This window comes from Saccopteryx leptura, chromosome 8 (assembly GCF_036850995.1).
Source record: "Saccopteryx leptura isolate mSacLep1 chromosome 8, mSacLep1_pri_phased_curated, whole genome shotgun sequence".
NCBI lineage: Eukaryota > Metazoa > Chordata > Mammalia > Chiroptera > Emballonuridae > Saccopteryx > Saccopteryx leptura.
The window spans coordinates 8498669-8515530 of record NC_089510.1 but is presented as its reverse complement, the minus strand read 5'-3'; the positions used below and the strand labels follow the sequence as shown (position 1 = coordinate 8515530).

Genomic DNA, 16862 nt, shown 5'->3' with positions numbered 1-16862 from the left:
GCCACGCCGGACCACAGTGTAGTTTTGTTGGTGCCACACTGAACTCCTCAAAGATCTTGCTGCATGGAGAGTACACTGGACCTACTGGGGTGTGGTTCTCCCATGCCCCTTAAGCATTTCACTCTGCCCACCTCTCAGCCTCAGTTTCTCACCCTGCACAATGGGGGCCACTTGGCTCTTATGAGGACGGCATGCATGTGCTGCTTAAGGCCAGCGTGTGGGATTATCGTTACTGTGAGTTTCTCTTTTTCTCTTTTTGCCTGCTTCTCAGGACAGGTGTGAGGACAGGACTGGTTTTGTGTTTTGTGTTGAGTTCATATCCTTTTGGTTCCGGCTTCATCCCCATCATTAGAGATTGATGGCCTGCTGGTGTGGTTTGGACAGGGCTGATATTAATAGCTGTGTAGATGAGCTGAGTTTCACATGTGGCTTTGATGCAAATGTGGCCCTGGGGGAGGGGGGGAAGGAGGAGGGAGAGGGGGAGGAGGGGGAGTCCTGTCTTCCCCCAGGTCAGTCTGGCCCATGCCCCTGGCCGTCCTCAGGAGGGCCTCCCTCTTCCTTTATCCGTGAGTGACACCTGCCTTAGAAGGGATGCAGGTGGAAGCGTCTCCCTGCCGCTGCCGCTGCCGTGCGGCTGGGTGTCAGCTGGCACAGAGCCGGGCTGCTGCTCCCCGCTGGGCGCTCTGCAGAGACGGGCCTCTTGCCTCCGCTGCCCTGTGGCCCGGCCCTGATTCCAGCGGCTGGCCTTGCTCTGAGGGCAGAGCAGAGCTTCCCTTTCCACCTCCCCTGCACGTGTGTTTTCATTTCCCAGGGCTGCCGTGACCAAACACCACAAACCGGATGGCGGAAAATCGTGGAAATGCGTAGCCGCACAGTTCTGGAGGGAACAGCCCAGTCCCAGGGCGGGGCCACACCTGGCAGGCTCAGAGGCGGGGCCACACCTGGCAGGCTCAGAGGCGGGGCCACACCTGGCAGGCTCAGAGGCGGGGCCACACCTGGCAGGCTCAGAGGCGGGGCCTTCCCTAGCGGCTCCAGCTCTGCAGGCCCTGAGCTTGGGCGCATCCTTCCTGCCTCTGCTGCTGTCTTCCCTCCTGTGGCTTCTCCCCCAGTAAGGGCACCAGCCGTATTGGATTGGCACTCGCCCACGTTCAGTGTGACTTCCGCTTGGGGATGTCTGTAGAGACCCTGTTTCCAGATAAGGATGCCTGCAGAGGTGCACGGGTCAGGACTGGGCTGCACTGGCGGCCTGCGACCCTGTGCCCCTCAGCTTTCCTTCCTGTGCCCTGGGTTTGTCTAGTGTGGCACCTTGCCTCTGGGTCCTCTCCTGTGTTCTTGGAAACGCCACACTCCTAGCCGTTGCCGCCTCCTCTTGTCACTGTCCCCTGTTGCGGGCAGTGGATCCTCTGCTCAGATCTCAGGCTACCCCAGGACCCCCCTCCCCTCCTCCCTCCCCCACGCTCCCCCCACTGCGTCCTGTGTGCTCACTGTCCCCCTCACGTCCGCTCTGCCTCTGCTCCTTCCCGCCTGGCAGCTGCCCTCGTGACCACACTGGGACCCTCTCGGGTCCTGAGTGACAGCGCGTCCCCAGCAGCACTGGCTCCTGTCGCCCTCTGGGGGTGCGGAGGGCCCTAGCTCGGCGGCTGGGGCCCCGCACTCCTGGCTCCCTCTCCCCTCTCTGGCTGCCGTCGTGGTCTCCTCTGAAGGCTTTTTTCCCTCTACCTGGTTGTGACCTCACTATTACATTGTTTTCTGGATCTGTCCTGGACCCTGTCCCCTCTCCCTTCAACCTGTCCCCAGACCCCAGTTCCGGCCATGCCAGTGACGCACAGCTGTGTGGCTTCAGCCCAGCGGACTTCTCTGCACTCTGGGCGTGTGTGTCCGAGTGCCTGTAAGAAACATCTTGTTCTGTTTGCCTGCTGCCTCAAGCTCCCATTTAGCACTGAACTTGCGATCTTCCCTCCCCTCCCCACCCCCTCCCCAGCACTGCTGTACCCTGTCTTCAGCTGTCACCGTCCCAGAAACGTGGGGGACGTCCTTGACAACCTCACTCTCCGTCGTTCCATCTAACATGTCAGTTCAAGCCCTGTTGAGTGGCCCTCATAAAGATCCCTCCGTACACCCCCTGTTCTCCCCCTCTGTCACCACCACCTCGATCTTACCCGCCATCCCCCCACCTCCTGACTCACAGAGAGCCTGCTCACTGGTCCCTGTCCCCTTGCCCAAGTCTCCCCTCGAGCCTGACCCTCCTCCCGTCCTCTGTTCACACTGCAGACAGATTCAAGGTGGGCGATGTCATCCCTCTGCGTGAAAACACTATACTGTTCTTATGACAAGGACAGAAGTCCTCCCCTTGGTCCATGACCTTGCGCGGTCTGTCCCCACCCTCTGCTCCGCCTCCTCTCACACCTGCCCGCCTTCCGCTCCTGCTGCGAGAGCAGCCTTTCCTTGGTTTTCCCAGCCCTGTCGCCTCGACACGCGCTCTGCCCGTCTGTCCTCACGTGAGGGACACGCGTGCCGTGATGGCGGAGCTCTGACGTCCCGAGGTCCACCTGACCGTGTTCGCACGGCCTCTCCGGCCCTCGCCTGCTCGCTGCTGGCGCGGTACATTTCCCATCTCCTGGCAGCTTACCTGTCTTCATATTTAAAGCAATCAGGGAGTTGGATTTGCAGTTTTTATCCATTCTGAGAATCCCTGTCTCTTAATTGGAATCTTTGTCCATTAACATTTAGTTATTGACATACATTAAATACAGACAGTTGGGTTTAGATACATCATTTTACTATTTGTTGTATCATTTTACTATTTGTTTAAACTATTTTAATGTCCCTCTTGATGCTTTTGTTCCACCTCTTTATGTGGTGGTTTTTCTGGGATAACTTTTGGAGTTGCAGTGCACATCCCTAGTTTCCCAGTCTTCTGCGAGTTCATACTGTGTTACTTGATGTGAAATGTTGGCTTTGACCTTTAAGGGTCTTCCCCCGGCCTTGGTTGACTACTGACTCCGAGCTCAGCTCAGAGGTCACTTCAGGAAATCCTTGCTTGACGTCTCAGACCAGGTGAGGCCCCCGGTCAGTGCACTCTGACTGGGGGTGGGGTGGGGTGTGCTCCCTCTTGGGGCATCGCTCACCCTCGCGGTCTGCGCACTGCGGAGTCCCCGGTACTGAGCACAGGGCTGTCTGCTTGGTTGTCTGCTGCTTGAATGAAGGGGAGCCCTGGCCTGTGGTCGGAGGAAGGCGCAGGATTTTATGATGGTCTTAGTACTATGTAAGGCTGCGAGGTCGGAAAGACAGTGGATGTAGGAAGGAGTGTCAGAGTCAAGTAGATTAAATGCAAGTTAAAATATAAAACTAAAGAGTAGCTCTATGTTTGTGTAACAGTAGCCACCCTGTAGAAGAGCATCTTGTGGGCCAGGCCCTGAGCTAAATAAACTCTTTGTACGTTTTATCTCATGTAATCTCAGCCCTGTGAGTTATTCTTGTCTCATTCCAAAGGCAGCGCCTGAGCTTTAGAGAGGTCATCACCGCGTGTCCCGTCCCAGGTGAGGGCTGTGCGCTCGCACTGGGGTCCCTGCGGTCCTAAGACTAGAACAGGAGCAAGGCTGGGAAGCAAAGCTTAACCGTCCGAGGCCTTGAATGCCTGTCCCAGGTAATGGGGTTTGATCCGGGCCAGGTGGGAGGAGGCTCACAGATGTCACTGAGGGTCTGAAACCGGTATGTCGAGACTTCTGTTCCTTATCCCCTTCTGGAAATGCAAAAAAATAGTGTGAATCCCTCTCAGGCTTTTGAAAAGGGGCGTGCAGGGAAGAAAACGCATTTCAGGAAGATTCGTTTGGGGGCCCCGGGCAGGCTGGGTCCAGGCGCAAGTCTGAGAGAGGAAGGGCAGTGTGTGAGGAGCGGCAGCCACAGGCCGGGAGATGGCTGTTGTATTTTAAGGGAAGGATACATGTGAGGCCTGTTTTGAGAGGAGTATGGGCGGAATTGGTTAATGATGAGGTGTGAGGAGAGACAGGCTATTTCCTTATCCTCTGGGTCATTTATCTCTGCTCACTCCTAAGTGCTGCCTGCAGATCATTAACTGTATCCACGAGGGGGGTTATCGTAGCCTCTTTTCTCAAATTGGGATCCGCAGACCCACGGGGATCTGAACGGATGTTCTATTCAGGGAGAGGAAAAATAGTTACAAAGCTGTTTTCTAAAGTTCCGTTCTTTGGGGGAAGACCCTAGCCAGCACAGCCTGCCTGACATAACGCACAGACAGACATTTTCTCCTTCTGCGGTCTTGTCATCCCTGGTGGACATTCCCCTTCTGGTCACTGGCAGGTACTGAGTTGGTTTGTTAGACTGAGTCAGTGACTGAGTCCGTTCAGTGTCTGTGCCCTGCTCTGCGTGGGAGGTGAGTGCGGAGGAGGTTCGGCGGGCGTGTGTGCCCCTGTGTGTGCGTGTGTGCCCCTGTGTGTGCGTGTGTGCCCCTGTGTGTGCCCCTGTGTGTGTGTGTGCCCCTGTGTGTGTGTGTGCATGTGCACTCCTGGCCTGCTTTTCTGATGGTCACTGAACATTGTGCCGAACTGACCTTTTTTTTTTCCCCCTTAAGTGAGAAAGAGCTTAACCAGTTTCCAAACTAGCATCAAAATGTTTTCACTTTTCCTGAGGAAACACTTTATTGAAATTAAAAGATTGCTTTGAAAGAGTTCCAAAACATGAGATCATTCTCTCAAGTTCAAGCTAAATGCATGAGATTTATGGATGCATTTGGAGTTCACCCAGAGTACCGGGGGTCTATTGTATCCAGTATTGAAGATGAGAATGCACAGTGAACAGGGCCCTTCCATGTGGACATGGGCCAGTTTCTAGGCTTTGGTTTGCTTTTGACTCGGGGCACCCGGCTCCCTAAAAAATGCTTTAAGGCTTGTTATTTTAGTTAAAACCAATGACAAGAGGCACGAGAGTCCTCGTTGACTCCGTGTTGAGGTTCCCTTAGGATCGATTCTGTTTTCCTCTGGCAGCTGTAGCCACGGCCAGGACGGGAATGCATCTCCTCAGCTGGCACTGCCTCTCTGCTAACTGAACACCAGGTCTTGCACATGGTGTCCAACCTTCCCTGGGTGCATGTGTTAATGCTGCACAGATACATGTAACACTTCTTGAGTTCATTATCGTTCCTTCCCCTCCCCAACAGCTATTAAAGATACTCCTTTTCCTCCACATGTTATACAGCAGGAACATTTTAAACCTGTAATAAGGGGTCCTTTGGCTGGAAAAGGTTTGGCACTGCTGGTCTAGTGCCCGGAACACGGGTCTAGGAATGAGACTCTGATTAAGAGCTGGGTGTGCCCCAAGTTCTCAAGGGTTTTAGTTTTCTCACCTTTGCAGATAGGCAGAGTGGCAGCTGCTGGTTCTGTCTCTAAGGACCATTGGACCAGGCAGGGGTAGTGGAACGGGTTGAAATAATCTCTGTGAGGAGCACTGTAGGCATTTTGGTGGTCAGCCTCTTTTATTTAGAAAATCTTCGCAGAGGTTTGTGAAAAGGTAGACTGGGGCATATTAGCATCTTAGGGATTTGAGCAAAAATCAATGCCAGTCGGGCAACGCAAAGCCCGGTGCGGTCAGAGCACTCCACTGCCCGGCCCAGGAGCGACGTGTACAGCACAGAGGTGGATGGAAGCAGAGCAGGAAGTGAGTGGTTGGAGCTTAAACCCTGGTTGACGGTCTGTGATTTGCTGTCTGTGTGTCTGGCGTTTTGTAGCACCAGGCCCACTTCAGTCAGATGGCCTGCTTGTTGAGTTAATTTAGCAATTCCCCATTTTGGTGACCCTCTTATACATGAGACATCGGCCAGCAGTGGCATCAGTGCCACTCTGTCACCACCAGACTTCAGTCGCTCTTTTCTCGTTGTGAAACTCACAGGTTACGATGCCGTTGATGAAAGAAGTGTTTTTGCTGTTTATCCTGGTTTTCATCCCGTTTCTGTTTCTCCTGAGTGCATGGAGACCATCTGATGTGTTGCTGATGGCTGCAAACATGCGTTTAAAATCTTTCAGAGAACACGGCGCTCCAGGGAGACTGTGCCGATGACTGCTGGGGGGGTGATATACCGACAGGCGGAAGCCTGCTTCGTAGCCAGGGCCCTCGTGAGCCAAACCAAGAATGTGCCCGGTGAGGTACCAGCCGGAATTAGTGAGGTACCAGCCGGAATTAGCCACTCGGCTTGTCTGATAAAATGTTCTGTTTGTGTTTCTGCAGTCCCAGAGGTGTTCATGCAGGGCCACAGGAGGCATTGCTGCAGCGCGGACGCCTCCCTGGGCAGGGAACCAGTGTTCCAAGGCAATTGTATTTCAAACCGCGTGGCAAGCGGGCCTGCGGACTGCTGTGCTGCCGTGGCCTTTGCAGCCGGCTCAGCCGTGGCGGCCAGAGTCAGGGCTGGGCCTCTCACGGTCTGTTTGTCTGTCCCAACTCCAGTGCCGGGAAGAAGGGACTGTCTCCGTGACCCCATCCAGAGGCTCGGGTTGCTGTCTGCGGTAACCTCCTTTCTGGCCGACAGCGTCCGCACGAGGGAGTGGACCAGGGCTGAGCGGCGGAGGGGTTGGAAGGGGCGGGGGAGCGGCAGATACAGCGAGAGCGCCTTGCCCTGTCCTCCATCCGCTGCCCAGCACAGGGACCATGACCAACCCCCACACGGACACGAACAGGAGCAGCCAGGAGGTCACTCCCTCTGAGTATCAGCATACCAGTAAAAAATACACCCTGTTGTTTTGGGGGAGATATGGTGTCATCAAATATTGGAAGACCCCCTAAGTTCACAGACCTGACAGCCCGCTGCCGCTGGTCTGATTTGCACTGCCGGTGTCTCTTCTGTAGGTGCTCAGCGGGTCTGGTGTTCCCATCCCGGGGTTGGGTTAAACCGAGACGCGGCCTGGGGGCGTGTGGATTCAGTGTTTTAACTTCAGAAAGGAGACCTGCGGAGCAGCTGAGGCATGCAGTGGGCGTTTGGGATTCTGGGGGAAGTCTGCGCCCGTGGACTAAGCGGCCTCTCCCTTCAGGGTACTGATTCTGCTTTAGATCGACAGGTCCAGCAGTTAAGTTTCCTCCAGTCACTGTTGTTTGTGAAATCCCAACTAAAGTGTCGTCTTCCCACGTTTTCACAGAGAGAAAGTGGGTAGCAAGTAGGCAAAAGAGATCAAAGTTTCATTTTGGAGGTGAAGGTTGTGATTCATGATCTCGGGAGAGCTGTTCACCTCGAGACATTGTCTTCTGGGGAGGAATCTCCCGGTCAGTTTGAACTTGACGTCTCTGGCTCTGCGTGTTAAGAGGCCGGAGAGGTGGACCCGAGGTTCAAGTCCCGCAGTTTGGCTGCTGCCGGGTAGTGAGGAGGACCTGGTCTGCTCTCTTCCGGCCAGGCTCCAGGGCGGTCTGTCGTAGGCTTTTTCAGAAGAGCTCCTCTCCAGGGTTCACGCTGTGGAAGGTTCCACTTTCTGTAGGAGGGGAGGTCCCAGAAAGCTTCCTTTACCTGGTGGAAGTGGACTTTGACACAATGCATTGATACAGCTTTACAGCACTGAGCCGTGTCAGAATTTATGAGTACAGAGAAAACACGTGGTTGTGTCCTCAGAGGCATAGGTCTTCCTGTTCCCATTTTGTCTTTTTATTTATTTATTTATTTATTTATTACAGAGACAGAGAGTGAGTCAGAGAGAGGGATAGACAGGGACAGACAGACAGGAGTGGAGAGAGATGAGAAGCATCAATCATTAGTTTTTCATTGCGTGTTGCAACACCTTAGTTGTTCATTGATTGCTTTCTCATATGTGCCTTGACCGCGGGCCTTCAGCAGACCGAGCAACCCCTTGCTGGAGCCAGCAACCTTGGGCTCAAGCTGGTGGGCTTTTGATCAAGCCAGATGAGCCCACGCTCAAGCTGGCGACCTCGGGGTCTCGAACCTGGGTCCTCTGCATCCCAGTCCGACGCTCTATCCACTGTGCCACTGCCTGGTCAGGCCTGTTCCCATTTTGTAAGCTGTTATTCATGCTCTACCAGAGGTGTTGATTTAATCGCCACCAAAACCAGTGGCAGAACTTTGGGCCAGGCTGGTTGATTCAGTTCATTTAGCCAGCTTTACTTCTGTTACCATATGTCTGTTCAACTCTTCCAGATGACTGAGGGTGGTAAGGACCATGGTAACACCATTGTGTCAGCTGCACCTTATTTAATTAATATGTCCAGTAAAATGAGTTTTCCTATCACTGTAGATTTTCTGGGGCTACCCCAATAAGGAAATGTATTTTCCAGAAATTTCTTAGCCCTGTTTGTGGTATCAGCCTTCCTGCCCGGGAGTGCTTCAGTCCATCCTGAGAACGTACAGACTATTCCACGGGCATTGATGACCCACGAGGAAGGCAGTTGAGTGGAATCAGTTTGTAAGTGTTCCGATGGCCCAGTAGGTGGTGGGAATGCTCTAATTAATACTTTGGTGGTCTTTTGCAGACAAGTCAGACATGGGTTGCAAACCACTTTTGGAGCAGTCACTGCACCAGACACTTTTTCGTAATTTGGACCATTTCGTCCATCCGTGATGAGCTGCAGAATGTAGAGATAATTAATGGCATTTTTTAAAGACTCGGGAAGAACTCTCTGGGTCCCTAGTGAGTCCTTGTTTAGTGCAGGCTGGGGAAAAAGTAGGTTTTTAGAGTTGTTTGTATGGAAAGCAATACAATAATTGATAAGTAGTAATACAAGAACAAACTGCTTCACGGCCTCACAACTAGAGCCCACGTTTGCTGTACCCTGTTACACGTGAGACCGCCGTTGGTCCCAACGTTGTTGCTGCAGCTCAGGGGCCTGATTATGCCTTTTATAGAAATTGTCAGAAATGGTTTGGTTGGAGCCAGTCGCATGGAGTTTAAGCTGCATGTTGGCAGTTTCAGTGCTGGCTGCTGGAGGTGGAAGTCAGCGGGGGCGTTTCCCTGACACTCGAGGTCTGTTTTCCTTGTAGGAGCTTTTTAATTTTAATGCTTGTGATTTGGTTAGGCAACAGAATGCCAAAAAGCAGTTCATTAACTTGGGGCCCTTTAAAAAAAAATTTTTTTTTTCTTATTTGTTGATTTTAGCAAGAGAGGAAGGGAGAGAGAGACAGAGACAGGAACAGGGATTTGTTCCCGTAAGTGCCCTGAGCGGGGATTGAACTGCGAATCTTTGTGCTTTGGGACAATGCTGTAGCCGACTGAGCATCTGGTCAGGGCAACTTGGGGTCCATTTCTGATTGGGGTTCTGCTAGAGGTGAGGAACGCCAATCAAAACAGAAGTTTCTACAGCATGGCCAAGTCGCAGACCACCCAGAGACACACCTGCTGTGGACACAGGTGCTGGCTGGTTTTCCTGTGGGGAGCGGAGGAGCTCGAGGGAGGACCCCTCGCAGGCGGTGGAGCAGACCTACTCCGGGGGCGTGTCGCCCCTTCCCGGAGCTCAGCCGAGAGGTCACAGCGCGTCCTGCGTGAGCCTTCCCGCCTCCGTTCTTAGCGTGGACGGAGAGTATCCAATCTGGATTTTCTAACAGTGCCCATAAGTCAGCGTGAGGGTCAGTGACCGGGACACCACGTCTGCTGTTTACGGTGATCTTTCCCATTGTCAGGCAAGGTGGCCGGCGGGCAGGTTACAGCGCTGAAGATGGGTTGGAAGGCCTCGTGGGGGCAGCTTACTGCCGCACTCTTCCAGCCCCCTCAGTGCTTCCTACTCATTCTGGTAATCAGGGTTAGAGACCCCTCCCTGTGGAAAAGGTCGGGACTGCTAGGAGAGGTTGGGGGGCATTCTTTCTTCCAGTGCCCGGCTGTTCAGTGGAGGCAGATGTTTCGGGGCACAGTATTTCCTGAGGGGTGGACATCGAGGTTCTGACTTGAAATGGTATGAGGAGGTCCTCTCGGACCCTGGAGCTGTTGTAACCGCAGGGCCATGACTTTATCGGTTTTGTGAATTTAATCTTGTTCCAAGGTTATGTTCAGAATGCTCAGCCGAGGCTGTAACTTCTGCAGGAGGGGGCTGCCTCCCAGTTGGACTTGGATCGCTGCTTAGTTTGCGCTGCAACCCAGTAACGAGTTAAGGAAGTCAGGGCACTTGTTTGTGCCTACGTTGATTTAATAAAAGAAGTCCAGAATGTTTCACAAAAAGGGTTTCCAATTCTTCTGTTTTAGTTTTTTGTATTTTCTTAAGTGAGAAGCAGGGAGGCAGAGACAGACTCCCGCATGTGCCTGATGGGATCCACCCGGCATACCCACGGGGGGGTGATGCTCTGCCCATCTGGGGCGTTGCTCTGTTGCAACTGGAGCCATTCTAGTGCTTGAGGCACAGGCCATGGAGCCATCTTCAGCGTCTGGGCCAACTTTGCTCCAATGGAGCCTTGGCTGCGGGAGGGGAAGAGAGAGACAGAGAGGAAGGAGAGGGGAAGGGGTGACTGGGAATCAAACCCAGGACATTCCCCGCCGGGCCGACACTCTACCACTGAGCCACCCGGCCAGGGCAGGGTTTCCAGTCTTGTCTTCCTCTTTTGTTTGTTTGCAAGATTGAAATGGGCCAGCCAGTATTTTGAGGAAATAACCTCATCAATACTTTCGAGTGAGTCGGCTAATTTTCTCGTGTGTTCTGGGCCATCCCTGGCAGAGTGATGATTATGTGGGTCTCAACAGCCACTCTTGGGCTTTTCTCATTGGGTTTCAGCCGTCCGCATTTGAGCATCGCCAGGTCCCACTGTCATATGAATGAATTGGTAGAGATCTGGGAGTCCTGGGTTGGAAACTCCAATCCTCATAAAACTTTTGAATTTGGAAAATCTTTGACGGCTCCAGGTTTGGCCTTTGACCATGGAAAAAACATGGTTGAGCCTGGTATTCCAGCAGACGACCTCCCTTTAAAAGGCATTTTTTAAACCTCTAGCTCATCTTCAGTGAGGAGACGGTTGAGGGAAGGTTTTCACAGGTTCCAGTATTTTGGGAGAGGGAGGTGAGGGGAAGGAGCAGTTGGGGCAACGGACACTTTTAGATTCATGATCAGCTTGTTGTTTGAGTTTTCATCTGCCTTGTAAAGACTCTTTTAAAGAGGCACTTTTTTTATTCATTTAATTTCTTAGGAGCTTCCACATACCAAGAAATATTAAAAAATGCACCCCACTGTTTTGGGGGAAGTATGACCCGTTTTTCTCCCTCCAGAGCACCTCATAGATTGACAAGCCTACCTAGGTGACAGGTCCCTGCTTGGCCGCCGTAGCTCCGGACTGTCTTTGGTAAGGTTAACCGCCAAGTTCAGAAAAATACGGGTTCTGGGGCCGTAACTGTTCTACGTATTCTTAGCTGGGGTCCCAGGTGGAGGGGTCCCAGGTGGAGGAGTACCAGGTGGAGGGGTCCCAGGTGGAGGGGTCCCAGGTGGAGGGGTCCCAGGTGGACGGGTCCCAGGTGGAGGGGTCCCAGGTGGATGGGTCCCAGGTGGACGGGTCCCAGGTGGAGGGGTCTCAGGTGGACGGGTCCCAGGTGGACGGGTCCCAGGTGGAGGGGTCCCAGGTGGAGGGGTCTCAGGTGGACGGGTCCCAGGTGGACGGGTCCCAGGTGGACGGGTCCCAGGTTGTCTGGCGTCAGAGGAATTGGTTTGTCTCTTTATTTCCTACTTGTTACTGGAGGCCTTGCGCTGGACCCAGTCTAACTTAAACCTGTAATGAACCCAGTCCGACCTCAGAACCAGTGCGGGTTCTAACTTGGACCCAGTCCAGTTTAAGTCGGCTGACCTCCGACCCAGTCTGATGGCAGAAGTGCTCACATAAATTCGGGGCGCTCCTTTGAGTGCAACGGTTTTGGATCTCAGCCCCCTGCTGTGCTCGGAAGCAGCGAGAGGGGCGTGGCTCAGCGCTCAGTAGGCAGCCTCACCCGGCTGCCGCTCCTTGCTCCTGGGGCCCTTGAGGGTCTCCTTTGGGCCTCATTTCTATCCGATGTGTTGAAAGATAAACTGAGACACAGTAGACATATTAGCACCTCCGGAACTCACTTGAGCAGGAGCAGCGTTAGGTCAGGCACAGCACACGGAGGGCTTCGGAGCTCCCGTTGTCCGGAGCTGGGGAAGACCACAGGGAGAAGGCACGAGCACAGTAAGGAGAGTATTGGCTGTGGCTTCAGCTTGTGATTGGCCGGCCGTCCTTTGGACTGGCTTTCGTAACCTTGCGGCAAAACATGGCTTAGCTTGCTTTGCTTATGTAGGTGCCACGACATTAGAGCCGCCTTGGTCTAAGGCCTCCTTGTTGAATTAATTTAACCACCCGATGGAACTACAGACTCCAGAGTCGTGAGGCAGTGGTTCAGCATATGCTGATTATGTTAAGTATTCAAACAGGTTGTCATTCACTTACTGATTCTTTCCACAGTTGCTTATTGCATGCCTGTGTGTGCTGTGTGTCGGGTCCCGGGCACAGCTCTCTGAGCTTGACCTGCGTCTGTGAACGACGTCAAGATCTTTGGGCTCACAGACTTCCTTCTGGGGGAGGGAAGCAGACAGTGCATGCTGTAAGTCAGTTACAGGCTGTGTTCGCTGATCAGTGCTACGGGATATTGGCGATGAAGGGTGAGCCGTGTGTGTTAAAGCAGGGCATCAGAATTTCTCACTGAGAATGTGAAATTTGAGCAAAGCCCTAGGTGGTTGTGGAGCTGCCCAGTGGATGCCACGCGGAAGAGCAGTCAGGTGAGGGGACAGACTCCGCAGTGACCCTGAGGCTCGAGAGCACCTGGCTGGCACGCCAGAGGACTGGCAGTGAGAACGGAGAACCACGTGGTTGGTTTGGGGTAGAGTGGGCAAAGCGGAGTGTGGTTACGAACTTGGTCAGAAAGGTATTAGGCGCCCGGTCACATGGGGACTCCTAGGACATCATAGGGCCCTTGCTTCTACTCTGAGTTGGGGAGTTAAGGTAGGTTTTGAACAGGAGTGACATACTCTCTCATAGTTTAAATGCCCTGTGGCTGCTGTGTTGAAAATGGTCTTCAGGGGTCAAGGGTGGAAGCAAGGGGGGAACCGGATAGGATCCCAGCTAGGAGCCATAGCAACACCCCAACATGAGAGGCTGGTGGCCCGACCTGGGGAGCTAGTGAGTAGTGGCCAGATGCTGGATGCATTTTCGTGGGATTTAGAATGCAAGGTTTAAAAGTTGTCAGAATTCAAGGCTCCCAAGAGCGCTGTGTGAATGTTGTTTGAGGAAAATCTGACAGATGTGTACATGGTTCCATGTTTTCCTTCTGGGGATGTGTGTGGGTGCGTGTGGGTGTGCGTGAGTGTGTGCGTGCGGGTGTGCGTGAGTGTGCGTGCGGGTGTGCGCGAGTGTGCGTGTGTGCGCGCGCGGGTGTGCGTGTGTGTGCGCGTGCAGGTGTGCGTGAGTGTGCGTGTGGGTGTGCTTGAGTGTGCGCGTGCGGGTGTGCGTGAGTGTGTGCGTGTGTGTGCGCGCGCGGGTGTGCGTGAGTGTGCGTGTGGGTGTGCGTGTGTGTGTGCGTGTGGGTGTGCGTGTGTGTGCGCGCGCGGGTGTGCGTGAGTGTGTGCGTGCATGCGTGCAGGGCATGTCCCTCCAGGCCAGTGGTTAGCAGTCACATACAGTAAGCAGCTAGCTGAGCTGGTGTTCGTGCAGAATAGAAAAGTAAGCACTACCTTCCAACTGGTCCTAGAAGCCACACCCATTTCCTCTTGATTAAGCAGGAATACGTTTTGAGTAAAAACACATGCTGTTCCTCAATTAATGCTTCTTGTAACCCTCTGACGGTAAATGGAAGCTCAGGGTTTCGTTTTCTCATTCCACTCCTCACGATCCCATTTGCTTCCCTCCCTGCTCAGACTCCGAGACCGCGGGAATTCCGTCGTGCAGTTCTGCCCTAGATTTTCAAATAATTAATTTGAAGATGCGGTAGCCAGTGTGAGACGTCTTCTAATATGCATGCAGTTCATTTTCTGTGCAGATCGTGACTTAGTCGTCTTCCGTGCTTGGAGGACTCTTGATGAGATGAAGGCAGAGCATGCTTCCTGTCCTGGGGTCAGGTGTGAGCTCGCCGGAGGGGGGCTCCCCAGGGGGTCAGGCAGAGTCCGCACAGGGAAGTGGCGTTACAGGCACGTCTCCAGCTGACCTCAGTCCTCAGCCAGGGTGACCACTCACGTGCTTCTGTGTCGTGAACTCTTTCGTTCTAATGCTTCCTGCCTACTCAGAGCAGTGATTTTGGTCAGTTTATTATTATTACTTTTCTTTGTTTTATACTTGGAGCAGTTACTTCCAAGGAATAAGTGTATGCGGTCATTCTTGTGCTGTGGACACCATTCCCTGAATGGTTCTTGAGACTGGACTGTTTCTTGGCTTGGAGCAAAAAGTAGCTTCATTTATTCAAACCTTTCCCTTCTATATTTTCGAGTCTGTATTTTAGGAACTTCTGGATCTAGTTCTATAACTCAGTAATCTGGGCAGGGCAAGCTTTTTTATTTTTATTTTTCTTAAAGCCCAGGCTATTTTTGATGAGTTGTGACCTTGGGAAGAAAAGTTCCTGCATTTATCTAGTAAGAGATCTTTTTAAGGAGCGTATGAGTTATAGCCATGTATTTTTAGACTACGTTTTCATGTGGCATGTGTACTTTGGTGGCACGGTGTCAGGGAAATTTCTCTTCTTAGTCGAGGCTTGGGAAGATGGTATTTCAGTGTTGGCTCTGGCCATGTGCTGTCACTGGCCTCGTGAGCCTCACCCTTCTCATCTGTAAATGGGCACAAAGTGACCCACCAACCACCTACTACAGAATTGGGAAAGGTCAAGTGAGCCAGGATGTATGGAAGAACTTCGCAAGCTCTGCACGTCCCTGTGGTTGCAGGCCATTGTGTTGTGTTGCCAATCACAAAGCTTGTGCCCAGGAACCTTGCGTTTCTGTCTTGAACTTGCTATGGGGTCTTGGGTAAGTTCAGTGAACCAGTTTCCTTGAATATAAAATAGGGGTGCACATGGGGCTGGCGAGGAAGGAAGAGTCGAACTGGGAGCCCCCTAGGAGCAATTCTGGTTTTAAAATTCTACGAGTTTATGTATTTACGTGTAGGGAAATTTTTTATTATCCCCCCCAACTTACTAGCTAAAAATTTTCTGACTTACAGAAGAATGAAAAGAATTGTATAATGAACAGCCATATATCCTACAGCTAGAATCAACAGTTGTCAAACATTTTGTCACATTCGCATTCTTTCTCTCTACACATTTATTCATTGGTCTTTTTTGTTTTAGATGAGAGGAGGGGAGATAGTGGGGCAGACTCCCACGTGTGCCCTGACCGAGATCCATCTGGCAACCCCGTCTTGGGCCGATGCTCAAGTCCGAACTGTTTTTAGTGCCTGAGGCTGATGCACTCAGATCAGCCGAGCGATCCTCAGTGCCAGGACCACACTCAAAACAATGGAACCACTGGCTATGGGAGGGGAAGAGAGAGAAAAGGGGGAGGGGAGAGGAGAAGCAGATGGCCGCTTCTCCTATGTGCCCTGACTGGGAATTGAACCTAGGATGTCCATATGTCGGGCCCATGCTCCACTGAGCCACCTGCCAGGGCCACATTTATCCAATGGTTTTTAAACTTCAATTTCTGCTTTCTTTGGTGTGTGTTCAATTGTTCTCTCCTACAGAGTGTAGCAGAGTTAGTTGTTGTATAGGGTTAAGTTGGAGCTTTTACGCCCTTGTGATTGATCAGTTTCTTCTCTCGCACAGGATGAACTGACCGCTGTCAATGTGAAGCAAGGCTTCAACAACCAGCCCGCCTTTACCGGGGATGAACATGGCTCAGCCAGAAACATTGTCATCAACCCGTCGAAGGTACGCTCACTGTCTGTGTCCCAGAACTTCTGGAAAAGTGTGTGCAGGTGACACCGTTGGTAGTTCATGATGACGAATCACTGTTACTTCAGCCTCAGTCCACATTTAGATTCTCCCAGGTATCCCATACGCCGTCCGGTCCTGGGGTCGCGTCAGGCGTCAACCATTGCCTCGATGGTCCTGGCTCTGGGGTCTCCTTTCCTGCCACACAGGACTGCCCTCCAGCGTCCCTCCTTTTGTCTTCATTTTTTGGAAGAAGGCTTGTAGGACTGCCATTTTAGAAGAGTCCAGTCCAGTTATTTGTCTTATATTCTAGTTCTTTATTCTAGATTTGTCTCGTTATCTCATGACAGGATTGAGGTTGAATGCTTTTGGCAAGAAGATGATGTTACGTCTCATCAGAAGACACACAATGCCAGTCTGCCCTGTTATCAGTGATACCCAGTGTGATCACTTAAGGTGGCACCTGCTGTTTCTTTACATTGTCAAGTAGCCATCTTTTCCTTGTAGCAGCCTCAATACGGTGATACCTGGAGACCATGTGAATATTCTGTTCTCTATAAAACTTTATCATGTGATTTTAGCATGAATTGGTGATCCCTGCCGAAGGGTTTGTTTTTGCCAGATGTATGCAGAATGCTGGTTTTCGAGTGATTATTCCTCAGACCTTTACTACTTGGCATGCTTTTGAAAAGGACACCCCATGTTTTTAGCATCACTTTTAACCCCTGGACTCTTTTTAAAATTCTGATGTGTTATTTCCATTTCTCTTTCTGATGCTCGGATTGCCTTGCATTTGCCAGCGGGGGTGCCTTTAACCTGTCCTCTTCCTCACATACCCCACACTTTGGACACAGTGACGTGCTCCAGGCTCGTGCTCCGCCCCCACCGCAGCCCAGGTCTGGACGCGTGGCACAGCCTTTGCTCCTGGGGTATCGTCACTGCCAGCCTTTCGCCGCGGATACAGATGGGAAACATGTTTAGATGTTTTTCTTCCCTCCCTCCCTCCCTCCTCCATCAGTTGTAACTCAA

At 52.3% G+C, this 16862-nt stretch overlaps 1 protein-coding gene across 1 annotated transcript in view; it reads left to right on the top strand.

The window, feature by feature from the left end:
• Nucleotides 1-16862, top strand: part of MED12L (mediator complex subunit 12L) — a 363243-nt gene that overhangs the window by 18619 nt on the left and 327762 nt on the right. Inside the window, exon 3 of the mRNA XM_066347273.1 lies at nucleotides 15726-15830. Coding sequence (XP_066203370.1) covers nucleotides 15726-15830 — 105 coding nt within the window. The remainder of the gene's footprint in view (nucleotides 1-15725; nucleotides 15831-16862) is intronic.